Consider the following 20675-nt stretch of genomic DNA (forward strand, 5'->3'; position numbering starts at 1 on the left):
CTACCTCTCCTTCAATACCTGCCAGCGTCAGTCTGCACGTCTTGTTTTTTGATATGCTTCCGTTCCTTTCATATTTATACACATAGAGAAAAGGAAAGATAATGGGTGGGTTGGGTGGGTGAATTTTAATTTTGGACAGAAATAGAGTGGTTGAAGTTATGTTGGATTAAATGGGTGGGTGGGTGAATTTTAATTTTGGACAGAATAGAGTGGTTGAAGTTATGTTGGATTAAATGGGTGGGTGAGTTTTAATTTTGGAGGAAGTTATGTTGCATTAAATGAGTGGTTGAAATTGAAGACATTTAGGTCTTCACTTGGGGCTGCCGACATTAGTACAGTATGAGAAAAGTCTTGCTTTTCACATTGAGAAAATGGCCTATTAATATACAGCAGCTGATTCATTTAGTGTGTGGGGCTTTAAAAACAACATAAAATATAATATTAGAAGTATTAAAAGTAAGAAAAGTTTAAGTGGCATGGAATGGGTAGAGGAATGTAGGCACGCCAACAACAGCAAACATGCTATATTTATAAAAGTTGAGAAGGTACGGAAGAGAGGATTGTGGTGGATGTTGCAGAGCAGAGAGTGAAACTGTGAAAAAGAAAATGCGAGGTATTGTTTTTTGTTTTTTGATTTTTTTAATTTTCTTTTTCAAAGTGGGGGGTTGGGCTTGTTTCATTTTAAATTTTTTTAAAAGATAAGTGTAGTCTGTATACATTATAATTTTATTCTTTATAAAAAATGATATTCTCTTTTAGTTCTAGAGCAATTTCTAAGGATATGGAGGATAGATTCAGAAAGCCAACCACAAATCATGCAGGATGGGTCCAGAATGAGGTGCCTTTTTGCTCTCTGCTCATTAGTTAAGACTTTACCCTGATAAATCAACCAAGCAAAAATCTTCAATTTAGGGGTGATTTGCAGTTTCCACACACTTTGCCAAAATCTGATACTTTTCCATGCATAACCACTAATCTACCCCTACCTTGTTCTTCAATACTTGCCAGCGTCACTCTGCACGTCTTGTTTTTGTGATATGCTTCCGTTCCCATCTTTTCCCTCTTTTCAGCCGGGGTGGCTGACGGAAGGAGCTTTTGGTCCTTCTTTTTTGAGTGCGGGGCGTGCCACCACCAAGCCCCGAATTTTTGCTTGAATGGAATGTGAGTAGATGGATGTGTTGCGTCCGATAACTGACTTTAATCAAATGATTGTTCTGCCGAGCAAGGAACCTCATCACGACCTAGGTTCTTTCACTACTTCGAGGTCAAGGCTTTATGTGAGCGACTAGATGATTGGGAGTGGGTGGAGATGTAGATGGAAGGTGAAACGTAATGAAACGGAGAACAAGTGCGTAAAGTAAAGGTGCTTAAATTTAAATATAATTTAAAGACAAATGCGTAAAATAAAGTATGAAAGATAAATAACATAAAGAGGAGAATTAAAGTGCGATAAAATGAATCAAAGCGATAAGTAAAGCAATAACGAAATGAAAGCGATAAGAACGATAAAGTAAAATGAACTTGAAATTAAACTTAATTGAAGTGCGATAACAATGAAACACAAAGCAATTGAAATAAACTTGAATTTAAATGACAAGAAAATATAAATTGAACGAGAATTTAAACTTATACTAAGAAAAGGAAGAACTTGCTACACTAAATGCATGAAAAGTAAAATCCTAAGTCTAGGAAAAGAAAAGTGCGAGACGAAAAATAGGTTTGTCTGTCTGATGTTGTGTGTCTTCTGTCTTCGTCTGGTGATGTTTATATAGGGCTTCCATCAGCCCATGGGCTGGCCATTGAATGGCCAAATGTCAACTCTTTTAAAAACCTTTCCTTTTGAGGCTCCTTGAATCCGTGGGATTACATTGGTTGAAATATTCTGATTGCTTGATCCTCTCTTGTTTTGGAATATTATGAACTATCATCAATCTCCTTGATTTGTTTCCTTGTGAGGCCTCCATCACATGCACACTGACCTCCGAAAATCTTGGGCGTGAATCCGTGGCTTGGGCCTTGACCTCCGAGATTTCATCTTGACATATGGTGGAACCTTGTGCCCCTTGAGCTTTTAGAATTCTACAGTTGGCTTACCATCCGCCGACCATCCGCCAAGATGGGTGGTATGGGAACTCCAAATATTTGGATGTTGGGCTTGGCCTTACATTGGACTATATTTGAGTTCTCAAATATTCGAATATTGGGCAGTCAGCGGACATACCTCCGGCCGAACTTCAACTCCCTTGGCTCGCCTTTGCTTGCCCAAGTGTTGAGAGGAGGGTGCCAAGGTGAGCAAGGAGAAAATTCGCCCCGACCCAACTTTTTGAGAAGGAAGCATTCGACCACTTTTTGTAAGGATATGCCCGACCACTTTTGCAAAGGGAAGTGTCCGACTATATTTGCAAAGGGAAGTGCTCGACCATATTTTTGAGAAAGCACCATGACCTTTGAAGAAAACATATCGGCCGCATTTTGGAGAAGGCACCATGGCCTTTGAAGAAAACACATCGGCCGCATTTTTGAGAAAGCACCATGGCCTTGAAGAAAAGACCTCGGCCACCTTTTTGAGAAAGTACTTCAGTTGCTAGGAATTCTCGGCGGCTAGAAATCTCGCCCGCTAGGAATCTTGCATGTATGAAATCTCCTCGTTAGAATTCTGCCCGCTAGGAATCTTGCCTTTAGAAACTCGGCGCTAGGAAATCTACCCGCTAGAAATTTAGCCCGTTAGGAAATCTCACCTGCTAGGAATTTTGCCCGCTAGAACTCTCGCTCGTTGGGAACTTTCGCCCACTAGGAATTCTGCCGCTTGGAATCTCGGCGCTAGGAATCTCGGCCGCCTTCTTGAGAAAGTACTTGCCGCTAGGAAATCTCCCCACTAGGAATTCTGTCCGCTTGGAATTTTGCTGGCTAGGAATCTTGCATGATAGGAACCCTCGCCCGCTAGGAATTCCACCCGCTAGGAATCTTGGCAGCTAGGAAACTCGGACCTCGCTAGAATTCCCCGCTAGGACTTGTGAGAGTCCATATTCTTAAAAGTTTTTTTTAAACGTTTATATATATATATATATGTGCTGTTTTACGTTTACAATGCTATTTTAATAATTATTTGTACTTAGTAAATATATATATACATAAGTTCATTTGAATAAATTATATTATTTGTTTTTCTCTAAATTCTTAGATATTTCTTGGGTATTTAACTTATATAATCGTATATATTTATAATAATATTCAATTATTAGAATTGTGTTATTCACATCTTGTGAATAGCTAAAACAAATCTCTTTTTATCTTTCTGAGCAAGTTAACTTGGACAAGAGGATTGACATAGTAATTTTATATATATATATGAGTTTTAATCATCTTAAGGTGGAGTGGACGTGTGGCACTTGCATATTTCATCCTTGTCACCAATATATGTGTCATTGTTTCAAAGCTCAAAGCTTGTATGTTTTAATAGCTCCTGTAAGAAGTTAGTTAATTAATATTTTGATTTTATCTTCCTATATTCGTATTTATCCTTATTCATTAAGCTTATCCTTATATCTATTCTTACTTCATGCCCAAGTTTTGTAAGAGTATAAATAAGGCCTCTCCCTTATGTTGTCAATAACAAAACGAGAAACAGAGAAATGAAGTAAAATACAGAGAGAGAGAGAGAGAGAGAGAGAGATTCTTGGAAGAGATATAGAAGTTAGCTTGTATTTTCTTAACTTGAGAAATGCTTTGGAATCGAGGTAGGGATTTCTTGGGAGCCTTTACATAAGATTGATTTAATTAAATTTCGTGAGCTCTATATTATGTGTGATATTGTATAATGTTCTTGATATGAGATATTTATGTATTGTGAACTATTTGAATAATGTTGGCATAATTATATCATGTCATGGTAATTGGTTGGAGTTGTTGGGTGGAGAAGATAATAATGGAAAAGAGGGTAATGGATATAGTCTTTTGTGTAGTTGAGTCTAACTCTTGGCAGGTACCAGTCTCGGGATCCCACAGTGCACATGATATTTTTATTGGGTGATTCGGGACTGGCGAAAGGGAGTTAGACAAGATGACTAACAAAAGGGGAATAATGGGATGATTGAAATGGGTGTTAATTCATATAAATGGGCATTCGGGACCAAGTGGTATAAGCATGGTATGAGACGTGCAGTCTGCCTTGTCCAGTTATATGAATTAACGGGATTAGATGAAGAGCATTCATACATTAATATTATTAATGTGATATTTGGCTGTGTGATTGCATGTCACTTAATTTAGTTATATCAATCTACTGTGGTAAGGTCTCATGTTCATACTTGGTGTGGATGCTCATCCCTCACCCTGTTTAACTTTTCAGATGAGTTAGTGGGCAAGAAAAGGACTAAACCAGTTGAGGCTAAATTAGATGAGAGTGTTAGAGCTTTGTTTGTTTATTTCTTGTAAAGTTGTAATTTTGGAGCTATTTTTATAAGAGAAGTTTATTTCAAACCCTATTTCGGTTTTCTTTTCATTTTATTTTATTTTATTTATTTTCTAACGCACCTGGATTTCCACCTACCGGTCCGGCGTGACAGACTTTCTGCTATTCTTCCATTCAAGAAACGGTCGCATTCATCCATTCCAAGTTCGGCCGTAATTTTTCAGATCTGCCCAGCCACTTTCGAATCTCATTACAAATGCAGCCCGGCCAACTTGGCTCCAAAAAATCTGGTTGTACCAGAGTGTAACCTAGCTGCCCAAACTCTCCAAGCCTCGGCCGCCATTCTTCTTGTGCCCAGCCCAACTTCATAGTTGAGAAGCCCAAGTTAGATGGATTTCTAGCACCCCTAAACACCATCATATTTAATTATTTATACACATTTAGGCTTCTGTTCCTTCAATACCTATAAAGAAAAGGAAAGGTAATGGGTGGGCACAAAGATGGTAATGGGTGGGTGGGTGAGTTTTAATTTTGGACAGAGATAGATAAAATGAAAGGTAATGGGTGGGTCACAACGATGTTAATGGGTGGGTGAGTTTTAATTTTGGACAGAGATGGATAAAAGGAAAGGTAATGGGTGGGTGAGTTTTAATTTTGGACAGAGATAGAGAAAAGGAAAGTTAATGAGGTGGGTTACAGCGATGATAATAGGTGGGTGAGTTTTAATTTTGGACAGCAAACTATTGAGATTGGTAAAATTCCCATGTGGGACCCATGTAGTAAATGGGGAAGGAAGTTCTGGTTTTGGTTTGGCTTTTGGAGGAAGTTATGTTGCATTTAAATGAGTGGTTGAAATTGAAGACATTTAGGTCTTCACTTGGGGCTGTCGGCATTGGTGTAGAGTATGAGAAAAGTCTTGCTTTTCACATTGAGCAAAACCTATTAATATACAGCATTTGATTCATTTAGTGTGTGGGGACTTTGAAAACAACATAAAAATATAATATTAGAAGTATTAAAAGTAACAAAATTTTAAGTGGCAGAGACTGGGAAGAGGAATGTAGGCACGCCAACAACAACAAACATGTTATATTATATGTAGTATTTTTTTATTTTATAAAAGTTGAGAAGGCATGGAAGAGAGGATTGGGGTGGATGTTGCAGAGAAACTGTGAAAAAGAAAATGAGAGGTGTTGTTTTTTGTTTTTTTAATTTTCTTTTTCAAGGTGGGGGTTTGGGCTTGTTTCATTTTAAATTTTTTTAAAAGATAAGTGTAGTCTCTATACATTATAATTTTATTCTTTACAAAAAATGATATTCTCTTTTAGATGAGACATTAACAAAAGTGCCTAAAATTATTAAAAAAAATAAATGATTTATGAAGTTACAATGCAATGTTTTTAAAAGAAAATTCGTCGTGTACAATTGAAGTTTGGATGGAAAGTACTATTTTTCTATTTTTTTAGTGTTATTTTCTTCTAAAAAAATTTCGAAACTTTTACCCTTGGCCCGAGAATCTTAGATCCGCCACTGCTCACAAGCTAAAGCCCTCATCCTCATCGTACACGTAAATACCAAAATCATATGCATAATATGCATACAGTGAAATGACCAACTTAGCCCTGCTTTTACCTATATAAGCAACAAGAAGCATTGGATGGAAGACGTATATTGAAGAGATGGAGGAGTCCAAAAATGACTCTATGGTGAATGCGGAGGATCTGAAAATCACTTGGAATGCGAAGGATCTGGAAATCACTTGGGGTAATGACCCTCGTTACTGGCGATGGGTCAATGAGACAGAAACCAGGTAACAAAAACTTCTTTACATAACTTATGGTTTCTCGGTTTCTCCAGTCCTATTGAACATTTGATACAGATAGGAATAACATATACAAAATATATATATGCTCTCAGTAATCTCAGTCCTAACTTCGATTCCATTGCAGTCCTATTGAAATGTTAAATGTGTGTTGGCTAGAAGTGAGTGGAAAACGTGAAAACCTAAGCCTGTCACCAAAAACTCCGTATGAAGTTGTACTTGAGGCCGAGATGAAAAGTAGTGCTTATGGATGGGAAGATCCAGTGAATTTCAAATTCACTCACGGAGGTGTTACAAATGACTGGCCCATTAATTTGGAGGATATTTTTAAGGATAATAAAGATCGAATGAAAGATATTAAGTTGGGTGAATTTAATGCATCCGCAAATCAAAGGAACATCGACTTTTTGCTGTATAAATATGGTGGGAAATGGAAGAGCGGACTTGTTATCAAGGGTGTTGCCGTTCGACCAAAGAGCCAAGTTGCAAGTGACGTTCGACCAAAGAGCCAAGTTGCAAGTGAGCCAAGTTGCATATCTAATAAATGATATTTAAGAACAGAATAATGAAGCACTTAATCCCAATCTCCCAATCTAGTTGTTATCAAGGAGATTTTGAATGATAATTTAATTGTATCATTATCATGTACTATATAGTTGATTAAATCATTCAATCCCAATCTCCGAATGATTTTGTTTATGAACAATGTTGAACAGTGCCAAACCCATATTATAACTACCAGTACCAACTAATTTTATATTTATATGATAGGCATAATAACTACATGCAAAATTATTTTGGAGATTTATCGTTTCATAACTTACTCTTTATAATACATGTACTTTACACATACACCTGATGAAGACAACAAAAAGTGTGAGCTAGAAATTTTACGTGAGGCTAAGTTACTTATGTGTCTTATTATGTAATTCTAAATTATAAAATACAAGATTAGGATGTGTTTAATCTTGTTTAATTAATTACTGCACGTATTCCAGGCTTGAGTGTTTGTTAGCTTACAATATACTCAAAGCACTCGAACAAATTATGCAATGCGTTTACTTCAATTCTTTTTTGTCAAATAACAGATAATTGACATCTTCTAAGGCATACACATGCAGCATCAGCTCTCCAGCCGTACCTCAAGCGTAGCTGGCATAGGGTAAGGACTAGTGTTGTCTTTATCCTCCTCAATGGATCCAAACCTAGTGTGCTAGGGCTTTGTATGTATATACACTTTACCTATCTTTGTATTGATCAGAAAGCTGAGCCGCTGATTCATACGAAAGGTGAGCTGCATATATATTCTTTTATATAAGTTTTCCATGGTATCAGAGCTTCTCTCCACCCATCGGTGATTCCCCCTCTTGTGCACTGGTCCAGATTGCATCTCCTCCTTTCACCAATTCATTAATTCTCCATATGGCATCTATTACTTTCACCAATCCTTTATGCCTACACTCCACCTGCCACAACAACCAAGCATATCTCTTCTCTTTTACGCATCAAGCTCACCCGTACGTGACAATTAATAAGTGCATAAATTCACACGTCTTTAATACACACTTTTAATTGGTTTCTGTATTTGTTCCTCTTTAACATGAGCCAATTAGTTTGGTTTCAATTGTGTTTTGTAGAATAATTAGGTCAAAGAGAAGAATTTTGAGCATAAACGGAAGTTTCTGAGCCTTTCCTACAAAAAATTGTTGTGAAAGTTATACGAACCTAATTTCTAGACCAACTTAATCAAAATTTTAATTGCAAGTGCACGAAACATGTAATAGTACAGCAAGCAAATACAGGATCCTTTCCATAGAAATTAATTTAAACACTTTAATTATATTAATTAACTTAGTTAAATTAGATGAAGATTTAAGAAAATACGAGATCCTTCTGATCCTTCCCATAGAAATTAATTTAAACACTTTAGTTCTATTAGTTAACCTAGTTAAATTAGATGAAGATTTAAGCGAAGACAAGCTTACACACAACTTGTAACCATATATTTATGCATGGCCAAATTAAATCTTTCAAACAATCCAAGGTGATATTGCTTCAACCAACACAAAGCCTTTTTTTAACTTGTACACATGTTCCTCTTTTACTTCCCTGAAGCGGAGTACCCAAGTGGCAAGTTCAAATATACGTCTTCATTTAAGTCTCCATGTACAAAAGCAATCTTTATATCATATTGCTACAAAGGCAAATCCAAATTTGCAGCCTGTGACAAGAGGACTCAAATTCTATTAATCTTGAAAACATACGTAAAGGTTTCCTCATAGTCAATTTCATAAGTCTGATTGTATCCTTTCATAATTAATCGAGCTTTATACCTCTCAATGAACCCATCAGAATGAATGGAAAAAAAAAATTTGGGTTGTGTTTGTCTAAGCCCACATCCAGCAAGCCTTATCTAATATAGATGATAAGTTTTATAAATAAAAAATAGAAAAGTAAAGCCAATTATCCAATAAGCTTTTCAAGTATTCAAAGGTGGGTTAATCCCACGTGCAAATCTCCTAAAGGAATTTAAACATAGGAGGCTGACCAATCAATGAAAACTCTCAAGAGAGGTTGACGGTTCCTGTTTTGGTGGAGCTGATTATTGAATAAAAAGTCCTTCACAAAAGTAATCTCTCATGGCTAGCCTACAAAAAGCACAGCTGTGGGAAAAGAAAAAGGGGGGAGGATGAGCATGAAGGCTGCAAAGAGAGAGAGAAAAAAAAAAAGAAGAGAAGCGGCAAGGCTTGGGAAAGAGTGGAGCAAAAAAAGATAGAAGCAATCAAAGATGCATTTTGTATCTGCAACAAAGCTCATCTCTTGAAGTCCTTCATGCTTGAGTATAAAACCTGCAAATCGAACAAATGGGTAGCAATCCATGTTGGGTGACAACCCGCAAATCAATAATGATTTGCCAAGCAAACCCCCGTGTTTTGGTATAAAACTCACAAATCAAACAAATGGATGGTAATCGTTGTTGGATGGCAACCACAAATCTCCATGCTTTGCCTAGCGAAACTCCATGCTCTGCTGAGCGAACTTGGATGATGAATTCATTTCAGGTACAAAACCCACAAGCTAAATATTGGTGTTCCATGTGTCAAGGCAGTGAAAGACGAGGGCATGCAATTACCCAAGTCGAAAAAAAAATAAAATTTGTCTTCTGTTCAAATTGTGGAGCCATGAAATGCTGTGCAATAAGGGAAAAAAGTGCCGCAAGACCGAAGTACCATTTTGGCAGTATTCTCTAATTGCAACCACAGAAAATATCTATTTGCTGGCAGAGTGAAAAGAATAAATCAAGGCTAGGATGTTTAGCCCAACGTTAAAAACAGTTAACTGATGATCTTTATCATAACCCAACATGAGCGATGATTGTGAGCATCACATGCTTTGGTCTTGGAGCTCACTTCCAGCAAACAAGAAAAGATCACACTTTCTTTTCTTGGACGGGAAAGTATCAGCCAAAAAAAAGGAAAGTAGCTCACGGATAAGGTGACATTTCACTTAAATTTTTCTTTAAGGTGAAAAATTGAAACTAATCTATAAATTCAAGTGATATTTCTACAAATATCTCTTTATTTTATTTATATATTTTGTTGTTACAATTATGCCCCTAAAACATAAAAGCATCTCCAACAGCCTCTTCAACAACTTTGAAATTCTAAAATAGGTGAGCCACATCAGAAAAACTCTCTCCAACAACTTTTTCAACCTTAGTCATCAAAGCTGCAACCTCTTTCTATCTCTTTAGAATTGGTAAGTTGACTTCGGCTCTTCAAACATTTATTTTTACGTCGGAAAAACAAAACCTACATTGAAAATGTTAAAAGCATGCATTTTTTCTTTTCATATAAAAAATACATAGACATATTCACATGTTTTCATATATATATATTATGATATTGCATTAATTGAATTGAAGAGTCTGTTAGAGCAAAAATTATTCAAATAGCAAATAAGACTTTTCAATGCAAAGTGCATTACTGAATATATGGGACCTAAAAGTGCATTTTTGAATATAAAATTTGTTTTTGTTCATGTTCTTAGGTCAACTTCTTAACCATTGATCACCATGTTCCAGTGCTCGGATGCGGTAAAGTTCTTCATGAAACTTGTTCCAATGGGTATCGACTATAACATATCCGAAATTTAGTTCCATTCATTAAGTACAACCCCCAACTGTTCCAACATTGATCTTAGTTTTGGGAGTTTATTTTGGGCCAGTTTTACCTCCACAAGGGAGCGTTTTAATGAATTTAAAAACCAAATCTCATCATGACATGAAGAATATAATATTATCTTCTATTGGCCACTGGCATCTGCTGTCCATTGGCCATGGATTAATAATATGGGGTAATGGGGATTCGTTATGGCGACTTTACATTCTTAGCCTTGGTTTTGCAGGAAGCACTCCTGCAAGAAGTATTTCTTTTGCAAATGATATTATTTTAAAGAATTTTAAGATGCATATTAATTGTTTTTTTACACATATCAATTCCCTTCTCTTCTTCCAAGGATATTGCGGGTTAGTATTGTACTTTTATGTGTTATCTCTCTATTTCAGTTGCTTTGGCTGCATTGGAACTTCCATTGCTATATCCTTAATTTGAACATGTATGAAATACTGACTTTATGAGGCATTATGACCATGGTTGAATAACTGGTGACAGTCCTTTCGTTATGATGTGTTTTGGTCTGTCACTTTGCATGATGTCAGTGTCCGCAATTGTTGCTGCCTGAGTTCTCATGGATGCATTCGTATAGTGGTGGTTCTTATATTTTTATTACAACTAATATTTTATTGTTGGCATGTTTTATTTATTAATTCTTAATTAGTAGCGAAGTTTGTTGACCTTTTAGCAGTTCATGCTATTGGAAATGCAGCTAAACAAATCAAGTTGCGGACATGCAATAGTAATAATAATTGTATTAGGATATTACTTTCCCTTCATTTTTGTTATTGATGGGCCTGAAGCAGTTTCTATCTGGTTTGGTTTAACGTGCATCATTTTCAGGTCTAATTTTCTAGGCACCAAATTCATTATTTATGATACCCAGCCTCCCTACAGGCTCGGCTTTACCCACCCGGCCAAAGCCGTCGGTTTTACTCTAAAGGTCTCTCCCAAGGTTCCTACTGGCAGCTACAACATCGCTCGGGTGACATATGAGTTAAATGTACTTGGCACTAGGGGCCACGCAGATGCTGCAACATGCACTCAATTCTGCCGCATCCCTTGAGCACGGTGGCATTGTCCACAGCCAGCCTGAGCTTCTCAGCGCTCCCTTGAGGACTCATTCGGAGCATATCCTTCTCAAAATCAATTGATAATTCAAGCGAGTTTAGCGGTGCTCGATTCTCTGATATAGTTGGGTCCCATTATGAAGATGAAGGAAAGGAGAGACCATTGATTCTTCGGAACAAGGCATCGAGATGGCATGAATAGTTGCAGTGTTGGTGCCTTAACTTCCATGGAAGGGTAACAGTTGCCTCTGTCAAGAACTTTGATTGATAGTAGCTACAGTCGATTCTTTGGTGCACCGACACCCTTGCAACCACCGCAGCCAACCCAAACTTGTAAGATTTGCATTCTAATACAAACTCTAAAGATGGTCTCCTAATCACTTAAGGATAACTAGTCCAATGTCAATTAGGATTACATGGATCGATTTATTTTAAGGCTTGATATATATGACTTTTCAGATAAATACAAGTGCTTAAGATTTCCTATATTAAATGGATTGAGATACCTAATCCTTTTGGCTAAGGGAGTTTAAGTAATCCATGATGAGGAGGATTCTTAAACTATGCCTAAAAAAGGGAGGTCCCTATGCTAACGGCAAATCACTCTCATATTATTCTACCCCATCAAGAAGAGATTCAAGAGCCGGATAGCATAGAGAAACTACCCTACTGCGATACTGCAAATCTGTCCAAGAACGAACCAGCCAAGAACCTGCAGACTTCCGGTTTCTTCCAGAGCAAGAAATCCAGTTCCATGCTGCAGTAATTATCACCATGTCTGATCAAGGTATGTTATGTGTTTTGAGCATTTAAACATATTAAGTTAACATGTGGTATCAGAGCTTAGGTTATATGTTCTTAACCTAATTACAAGATAAAATTCGCTTTAAAAGAATATGTTTTATACTGTCATTATAAGCATGTAAGTTTTGATTGCATATCTTAATTGCTAAGGTATGAGTTAAGCATAAAGTTCTCTGCTTAAATCATGCTTGAAAGACTGATTGATCAAAGTTTGGAGAGAATCTTGAATCGATTAAGTGAGCCACAACAACTAAATGGATGCAGGAAATTCTTCATTCAAAGTTCCTGATCAAGATTGCATTATATTCAATCTCTCTTGTACAAATCTCTGTCCACAGATGTGAATTGTGCAAGAATGATTGATTATAATGGAACGGATTACAAAAATAGATTGTATGAGCAAACAATGAATGTTTCTCCATCCACAGATGTGGAATCATTCGTTGTTTCAAGACTGCTTCTACAGATTTGTTGTTCTAGGACCATGGAACATGTTTGATTTGTGATCTACAGATGCAAATCAATAATGTTTAATTAAAGTTATTGGGGATTTGTATTTATGTTTTTCTTTAAATTACAGTCAATACTACAAGCTACAACTCCATCGAAATCTTGACTGGTTCAAACTATCTAAAGTGGAAAGAAGAGTTGGAAATCTCACTAGGGCTAATGGACTATGATATTGCTCTAAAATGGGATGCACTTAAGGAACCTGCTGCAGATGCAACTGTAGATGTCAAAAGGAAATACCAAAGATGGGAAAAAGCCAATAGGATGGCTACACTGATTATGCTGAAAACCATGACACCTTCTTTAAGAGGAAGTATTCCAAGATCAGATTGTGCCAAAGATTTTCTTGTTTCAATTGGTCAGAAGTTTAAAGAATCTGAGAAAGGAGAGAAAGGTGTCCTGCTGAACAAATTGACTGAGATGAAGTATGATGGGCGAGGTTGTGTAAGAGCTCACATAATGAATATGACAGACATTGCGAACAAGCTAAAGGGATTAAACATGACTATAGATGATGATATGATGGTGCATTTTGCATTGAATTCACTGCCAAAAGAATTCAAAACTCTCAAGAGTTCTTATGTGGCTCAAAAGGAAAGTTGGACATTGAACGATCTCATAACAATAAGTGTTCAAGAAGAAAATAATATCACCATGGAAAGGGGTCAAAAGACTATGAATATGGTTCAAGATTATCGTGTCAAACAATCCAAAGAAAAGAAGGGAAATTTTGCAGAAAAGAAGGATAAGGAAAATACCAAGATGAAAGAGGGAAAGCCAACTGGATTGAAATGCTATTTCTGCAGAAAATTTGGACACATGAAAAGGAATTGCACAAGGTACCAGAGGTGGTTAGAAAAGCAGAAAAACAAACGCAAAAATGAAGGTAAGATTGAAAACGTTTTGGTCTGTTTTGAATCAAATTTGACTGATGTTTCTACTGATACTTGGTGGTTAGACAGTGGTGCTTCAATACATGTTGCTAATTCTTTGCAGGGGTTCATAACCAAGAGACCGCCAAACAAGGATGAGGTGAAGGTGTTCGTAGGAAATGGAGTCAAAGTACAAGTGGAGTTCATTGGAGCAGTTAGGATTCAATTAGATTCTGGTTTTGTTTTGGATTTGGTAGATGTAGTATATGTTCTTCTATGACAAGGAACCTTATTTCAGTTGCTAGGCTTGTAAAATCAAAGGTCACTTTGAGTTTTGATGAATTTGGTATTTCAATTTTCAATAATAAAGAGTTAGTTGGAAATGGAATTCTTGTTGGCAATATGTTTCAGTTAAATTGCAAGGCTCCTCAAATGGTTATGAACATTACAAGCACAAAACGTAAGAATCAAACTTTTGCAAAAATTTGGCACATAAGACTCGGGCATATTTCAAAAGAAAGATTGAACACCCTACGCAAAGAATCTGTGTTAGCACCACTTGATTTTAATGAGTTGGATGAAAACTGTGTTGAATGCATAAAAGGAAAACTAACCACCTTAAGGAAGAAAGGAGCAGTAAGAAGTGAAAATTTGTTGGAATTAATTCACACTGATATTTGTGGTCCTTTTCCAAATCCAACACATGAAGGATACAAGTATTTTATCACCTTCACAGAGGATCACTCGAGATATGGACATATCTATTTAATAAAAGAAAAATCAGAAGCCTTAGATATGTTCAAAATCTATAAAGCCGAGGTGGAAAAACAGTTGGAGCTTAAGATTAAAGTGGTAAGGTTAGACCGAGGTGGAGAATATTATGGAAAATTTGATGAAGCTGGAAGAAATCCAGGTCCTTTTGCAAGATATCTCCAGGAAGAAGGTATAATAGCTCAGTATACCAATCCAGGTACACCTCAGCAGAATGGAGTTTCTAAGAGAAGGAATAGGACTTTAAAAGACATGGTAAGAAGCATGATGTGCTGTACCAATCTCCGTATTTTCCTGTGGGGAGAAGCCTTGAAGACTGCAAACTATATCTTGAATAGAGTTCCAACAAAAAGCGTTGACAAAATCTCTTTCGAAATATGGAATAAAAGGAAACCAAGCTTAAACTACTTAAAGGTTTGGGGTTGCAAAGCAGAGGCAAAGCTCTACAACCCTGTGGAAAAAAAACTAGACTCAAGAACTGTGAGTTGTTTTTTTATCGGCTATCCTGAAGGATCCAAAGGGTATAGGTTCTACTGTCCAAAGAACACTACAAGATTTGTTGAAACTCAAAGGGTAGTTTTCATGGAAAATGAATCTGATGAAATAGAAGATAGAGTTTTGGATTTTGATGAAGAATCAATGGAGATTGATAACAATGCTGGATCTGAGACAAGTAAAGGCATTGTTATAATACCTGCAGTTGAGACAAACTATGAAAACCTTGACAATATGGAAGAAGACACGGATCAGGCACAAGACATAGTTGAAGCAGAAATTATGAATCCACCTGTGCAAGACAATAACGACATTCCAGACACAGCTTAAGCAGGAATTTTGAATCTACCTGTGCAAAATAATATTGACGTTCAAGGCACAAACCAAAATATGCAGGATATGGAGTTGAGAAGGTCAAAAAGAGCAAGGAGATCTGCATTGCCGGATTTCTATGTATATCTACAAGAATTTAAGCATGACATACTTGGGAAGGATGATCCTGAGAATTTCAAGCAAGCTATAATGGGTGAAGACAATGAAAGGTGGTTGGCTGCAATGAAATCTGAGTTAGAGTCAATGAGAAAGAATGATGTTTGAGAATTAAAAGTTTTACCTCAAGGATGTAAACCTATAGGCTGAAAATGGGTTTATAAGACTAAAAGGGACTCGAAAGGAGCAATAGACAGGTACAAAGCTAGGCTGGTTGCAAAAGGGTACACACAACAAGAGGGCATTGATTATACAGAAACCTTCTCACCAGTATCCACTAAAGACTCAATCAGAGTGATCATGGCGTTGGTGCACATTTTGACCTGCATCTTTACGGATGGACGTCAAAACTGCATTCCTAAATGGATATTTGAAGGAAGAAATTTACATGCAGCACTGAGGGTTTTGTTCAAAGGGGACAGGAAAACATGGTCTGCAAATTGAACAAATCGCTATATGGTTTAAAACAAGCTTCAAGACAGTGGTACATGAGATTTGATGAAGTTATTAAGACATATGATTTCACAGAAAATGTCCTAGATTCATGCATATATGTCAAGATCAGTGGGAGGCACTATATTCTACTTGTACTCTATGTGGATGACATTCTCCTAGCAAGCACTAATCTCACATTGTTACATGATGTCAAGGTCTTCCTATCTAAACATTTTGAAATGACTGATTTGGGAGAGGCATCTTATGTTCTTGGAATAGAAATTAGCCGAGATAGGAAAAGAGGCTTATTAGGACTCTCACAAAAGGGGTACATTGAGAAAATACTCAAAAGGTTCAATATGATGGAGTGTGTAGGGGGTGATGTGCTTATTAACAAAGGTGATAAGTTCAATCATGAACAAGCACCAAAAACAGATCAAGAGAAGTTGGAGATGGCAGATAAGCCTTATGCTTCGTTGGTTGGCAGCCTTATGTATGCTTAAGTTTGCACAAGGCTTGATCTAGCTTTTCCTTTAAGTGTGTTAGGGAGGTTTCAATCAAATCCAGGACAGGCTCATTGGGTAGCAGGGAAGAAAATCATGAGATACTTGCAGAGGACAAAGGATTTTAAGATAGTTTACAAAAGGAATGAGAGCTTAGAATTGGTTGGCTATGCAGATGTTGATTTTGCAGGGTGCGTAGATGACTTAAAGTCTATTTCAGGTTTTGTTTTTCTATTTGGAGGAGCTGCAGTTTCTTGGAAAAGTGTTAAGCAGCCTATTGTGACTACCTCAACTATGCAGGCATGAAACGACTGACCCAATTTCCACTTTGGAATCCGGGTGAAACACTGTTTAAAGCTGACACACTGTAATCGTGGGTCGTAAATGACCAAAATGCCCACAAAAGCGATAACATAAACCACAGGCCCTAACTCGTGGTGCGCCTAATAAGCGTAGGGTGCCTACGTACCCTTACGGAGGATCAAGCCACACGTAGTTCTTTCCTCTTTCGACACTGCTGGTTTGTTTTACTATAAACCTTACTCTATGACTGACATTTTTGGAGTATCAGGGACTCCGTTTTACGATCCGTCAATTGCTATCGATCCACGAAATTACCTAGATCAACATCTTTGGAACATGATTCGATCCAAGCTGTTCAAACCTGCTGAACCCAGGGAATCACCCACTAAGGCGAGGTCCATTCGAGGTTCAAACGTTATATGAATTAAGATCCGTGAAATCCTACGCGCTCATGGGGACTAGGAGATTATTCTAGGGCTGACTCTGGTCCTCACCCTATTGCCCTTACCGGCAGCGTGTGTGGTGCCTAAGCGATAACACTCCGCTGAAAAAACTCTAAATCACGGCTCAAGACTCCTACCCTAGGTATAACACCCTATTTGGATCCACTTTTGTTCTTGGACCTACCTAAAAACTGGCGAAGTGGCGATGACAAAAGTCTGCTGAAACCTAACTTAAAAATCGAACGATCTACGCTTGAAATCTCTGAAATCCTACCCAACCAGCAGCTAGAGCATGGAAAATAGCTAGAAAACCATACCTCACTCGTCCGATTTGGTGGCCGGACGATGGAGAACGAGAGCTTGAAAGTTCTGTCAAAAACCGGTTGTTTCGGTGGCGGGCTCTGCGGGGCTGGGATCTGAAACCGATGGTGGGGTGATGGCGGTCCTAGCTGACCGGTCTGTGACCGGCCGTGGTGTTGGCGGTGCTGGTGGCGAAGCCACGGCTGGAGAGAGAAAGCGGGAGGGGCTGGGTCGCAGAGGAGAAAAGAGAGAGAGAGAGAGATCAGTTTTAAAACATCTAACCTGGCAAATTACCATTTTGCCCCTGAACGTATTTTGATCGTATCTCCCTCAATACAACTTAGAATCGAGTGTACTGCACGTCTACGAACTCCTTTCGTCGCGCTCTACTCAACGGTATAACTGAAATCTCAAAATTCCTTCTAGGTTAAAAAGTCAACTTTTATATTATTAAAATATTCTAGGGGTATAGTGGTCTTTTACTGGAATAGATTAATAATTAAATAGTAATTAAGGACCGGGTTGTTACAAGGCAGAGTTCATAGCTTGTTATGAAGCAATATGTCAGGCTATTTGGCTGAAGAATTTTCTAACTAGCCTTTGAAAGTTTTGGGAACAATTGAGAAGCCTATTCAGATTTGGAATGATAATAACTCAGCTATATTGTTTGCAAAAGGAACAAAAGGTCAATCAGAGGGAAGCCTCTATCGCTAAAGTTCTTATCAGTGATAGAAAAGATCAGTGAAGGAATCATTGCCATGGATCATATTAATACAGAGTCTAATCTAGCAGATCCATTCAATAAAGGGCTACCAAATAATGTTTTCAAGAGGCATGTAACTAGTATGGGACTGCTATCCAGTTTTGATGCATAAAAATAGTGGGAGCGAATGGATGTAGCGGGAATTTGCAGTTTTATTGTCCGAGCTCTGATTGAGATGCATGATACCTTTTCGAAAAGGGAATGAAGCCATGAATCAAACACACAGTTATGCTTTGTGACATATGATGGTTTTTGGCCATCCGAGGTCATTTAGCCTTTCAAAAACGCATTTAAAGAGTTGAAAGTATTGATTTTAGTATTGTTTTGCTTACTTTGTTTGAACAATTTGTTTTGCATAAACTGTTTTGTTGGTTGAATGTAATTAACAGTGAATGGTGCTAGCTTAAGGTTAATTGTTAAAGTATTGCATTCATAACAGTGATGTCTTTTACCTAGAGTAAAAGAAAGGATCTTGAACAATCCTATAAGTTGGACTACGAGAATGATCATAGCAGTTATGTCATTTGGTTATTTGTGATTGTTCTATGATTTCAATCTTGATGGTAGCCCTATGTGACATTGGATTTGATAATTGTAGTTGTAAAGACTTCAAGGAAGTTTCTTTGCTCAGTCTTGATAACTCATTATCATTTTCACTGTTGACAAGTTGCTTGATGAGGAAACAAAATCGAACTGTATTCCACATAGGCCTTACAGTAATTGACATTGTTCTTTAGTGATTATTTGACCAAGTGGGAGAATGTAAGATTTGCATTCTAATACAAACTCTAAAGATGGTCTCCTAATCACTTAAGGATAACTAGTCCAATGTCAATTAGGATTACATGGATCAATTTATTTTAAGGCTTGATATATATGACTTTTCAGATAAATACAAGTGCTTAAGATTTCCTATATTAAATGGATTGAGATACCTAATCCTTTTGGCTAAGGGAGTTTAAGTAATCCATGATGAGGAGGATTCTTAAACTATGCCTATAAAAGGGAGGTCCCTATGCTAACGGCAAATCACTCTCATATTATTCTACCCCATCAAGAAGAGATTCAAGAGCCGGATAGCATAGAGAAACTACCCTACTGCGATACTGCGAATCTGTTCAAGAACGAACCAGCCAAGAACCTGCAGAATTCCAGTTTGGAAATCCAGTTCCTTGCTGCAGTAATTATCACCATGTCTGATCAAGGTATGTTATGTGTTTTGAGCATTTAAACCTATTAAGTTAACAAATCTGACCATGACAAGATCATCCTTCAGTTTGGTAAAGTTGGCAAGGATATGTGTACCATGGATTACCGGTATCCTTTGTCTGCATTTCAGGCCTTTGCTATCTGCTTGGGCAGCTTTGACACCAAATTAGCATGTGAATAGAGGAGAGAAATTATGGCAAGAAATAGAAAGTGCAGTTGGTAATTCTTTCTAGGCCTTTCATATAGATTGTGGTTGTTGTATGATGTCACTGTTACAACTTATGCCAGAATGTGCGGAACAAGAAAAGCACATCGGACGAGGGCCTCTCTTCCTATGTTCTTTTTTCAATTGTTTTTCTTTTTCTTTCTATTTTCCCAATTCTCTATCTTTTGTTAAGACTTTTGTTTTATTATACGCTTTGAAAATAACAGTCTAGACTTGGTAGCATTAATCAAGCTAGGATTGGGCTAAAAAAGTTGGGATCCACGAAGCAAAGGCGGAAGAGCAATTTTTGTTTGTTTGTTGGTTTTTGGAACCGGATGGATCAATTGTGGCGTGCCGCTGTTTCCTATCCGTGCACCTAAGGCGCGTGGGGTCTAGATAAACAAACCATTGAGATCCAACGGTTAACTTCAAACGAACGTCAGATATTTAATTGTGATGGTTTTAATGGTAAAAAGAATTTGACGATCCAAATTCAATCCCAAATTTCACCCCAAACTCTATAAATATGAAATTACAATCCATTTGTGAATTATTACACACAAAATCAATTTCTTTATATTTCAGTGTCAAAGTTTCTTCAAATTTATTTTAATTTTCATACTCTTTTTTTTTCATTTCCTTTGAATAGGGCTCCAAAACCATCCCGAAGGGGTTCCAATTGGAAGCACCAAGAAGATGAAGCTCTACGTGGAGCTTGAACTTCCATAAGTGAAAAAAAAAACATAAACACACATTCTGCTTCAGATTTCTTTATTAATGGTGAGCCCCAACCATAATCATACTCACCCCTCATTCTGACAAAAAAAAAAAAAAAAAAAAGCATCCGCAGTGTAGCGGACTTGATATGATACAAGTGATATTGGGGAGGGGAGATTTGAACACATGACCTCGAGTACATGGGTAATTGCTTTTAATCACTTGAGTTACAAGCCCCTTGCCGACAAACTTGACTATTATATTCATTACATCGATGGCGATCCCTTCACTCAAAGGCCCATAGAGAGAATGGACAAAGTTGCGAAGACTGGAAATCATATGGATGTTTTGATTTTCTAAGAAGATAAAGCTCTTTTC

General features: G+C 37.3%; 2 protein-coding genes, 1 long non-coding RNA gene and 1 pseudogene across 5 annotated transcripts; 3 read left to right on the plus strand and 1 right to left on the minus strand.

The window, feature by feature from the left end:
* Window positions 1-6064: 6064 nt before the first annotated feature.
* On the plus strand, window positions 6065-7855 carry LOC148915962 (protein PHLOEM PROTEIN 2-LIKE A1-like). 3 transcript variants are annotated; one of them, XM_089055403.1, is made up of 3 exons: window positions 6065-6221; window positions 6361-6826; window positions 7798-7855. In XM_089055403.1, exons 1-2 carry the CDS (start codon window positions 6091-6093, stop codon window positions 6779-6781), a joined length of 552 nt encoding a protein of 183 aa, XP_088911529.1. In that variant the 5' UTR covers window positions 6065-6090; the 3' UTR covers window positions 6782-6826; window positions 7798-7855. The 3 variants fall into 3 exon arrangements, with proteins under 3 accessions (XP_088911529.1, XP_088911530.1, XP_088911528.1); XM_089055404.1 differs by lacking the exon at window positions 7798-7855 and having other exon boundaries at window positions 6361-6727; window positions 6758-6939; XM_089055402.1 differs by lacking the exon at window positions 7798-7855 and having other exon boundaries at window positions 6361-6939.
* LOC148915963 (uncharacterized) lies at window positions 6087-8735 on the minus strand. The gene is made up of 2 exons (XR_016128232.1): window positions 7798-8735; window positions 6087-6826 (listed from the first exon to the last, which is right to left on the minus strand). It is a non-coding gene; the product is annotated as an uncharacterized LOC148915963 (long non-coding RNA).
* Window positions 8736-10769: 2034 nt separating this feature from the next.
* Window positions 10770-19743, plus strand: LOC148915964 (tubby-like F-box protein 8; annotated as a pseudogene).
* On the plus strand, window positions 12868-14053 carry LOC148915965 (uncharacterized). The gene is made up of 2 exons (XM_089054432.1): window positions 12868-13678; window positions 13789-14053. Exons 1-2 carry the CDS (start codon window positions 12952-12954, stop codon window positions 13821-13823), a joined length of 762 nt encoding a protein of 253 aa, XP_088910558.1. The 5' UTR covers window positions 12868-12951; the 3' UTR covers window positions 13824-14053.
* Window positions 19744-20675: the final 932 nt, after the last annotated feature.

Source organism: Prunus mume, linkage group LG6, assembly GCF_029339155.1.
Source record: "Prunus mume cultivar Tortuosa linkage group LG6, ASM2933915v1, whole genome shotgun sequence".
In the NCBI taxonomy this organism is placed as follows: domain Eukaryota; kingdom Viridiplantae; phylum Streptophyta; class Magnoliopsida; order Rosales; family Rosaceae; genus Prunus; species Prunus mume.

Coding starts and splice junctions, on each gene's coding strand:
- LOC148915962 (XM_089055403.1), top strand. CDS start 6,091: ATGGAGGAGTCCAAAAATGACTCTATGGTGAATGCGGAGGATCTGAAA. Junction 6,222..6,360: donor GTCAATGAGACAGAAACCAG/GTAACAAAAACT, acceptor ATTCCATTGCAG/TCCTATTGAAATGTTAAATG.
- LOC148915965 (XM_089054432.1), top strand. CDS start 12,952: ATGGACTATGATATTGCTCTAAAATGGGATGCACTTAAGGAACCTGCT. Junction 13,679..13,788: donor AAACAAACGCAAAAATGAAG/GTAAGATTGAAA, acceptor AATTCTTTGCAG/GGGTTCATAACCAAGAGACC.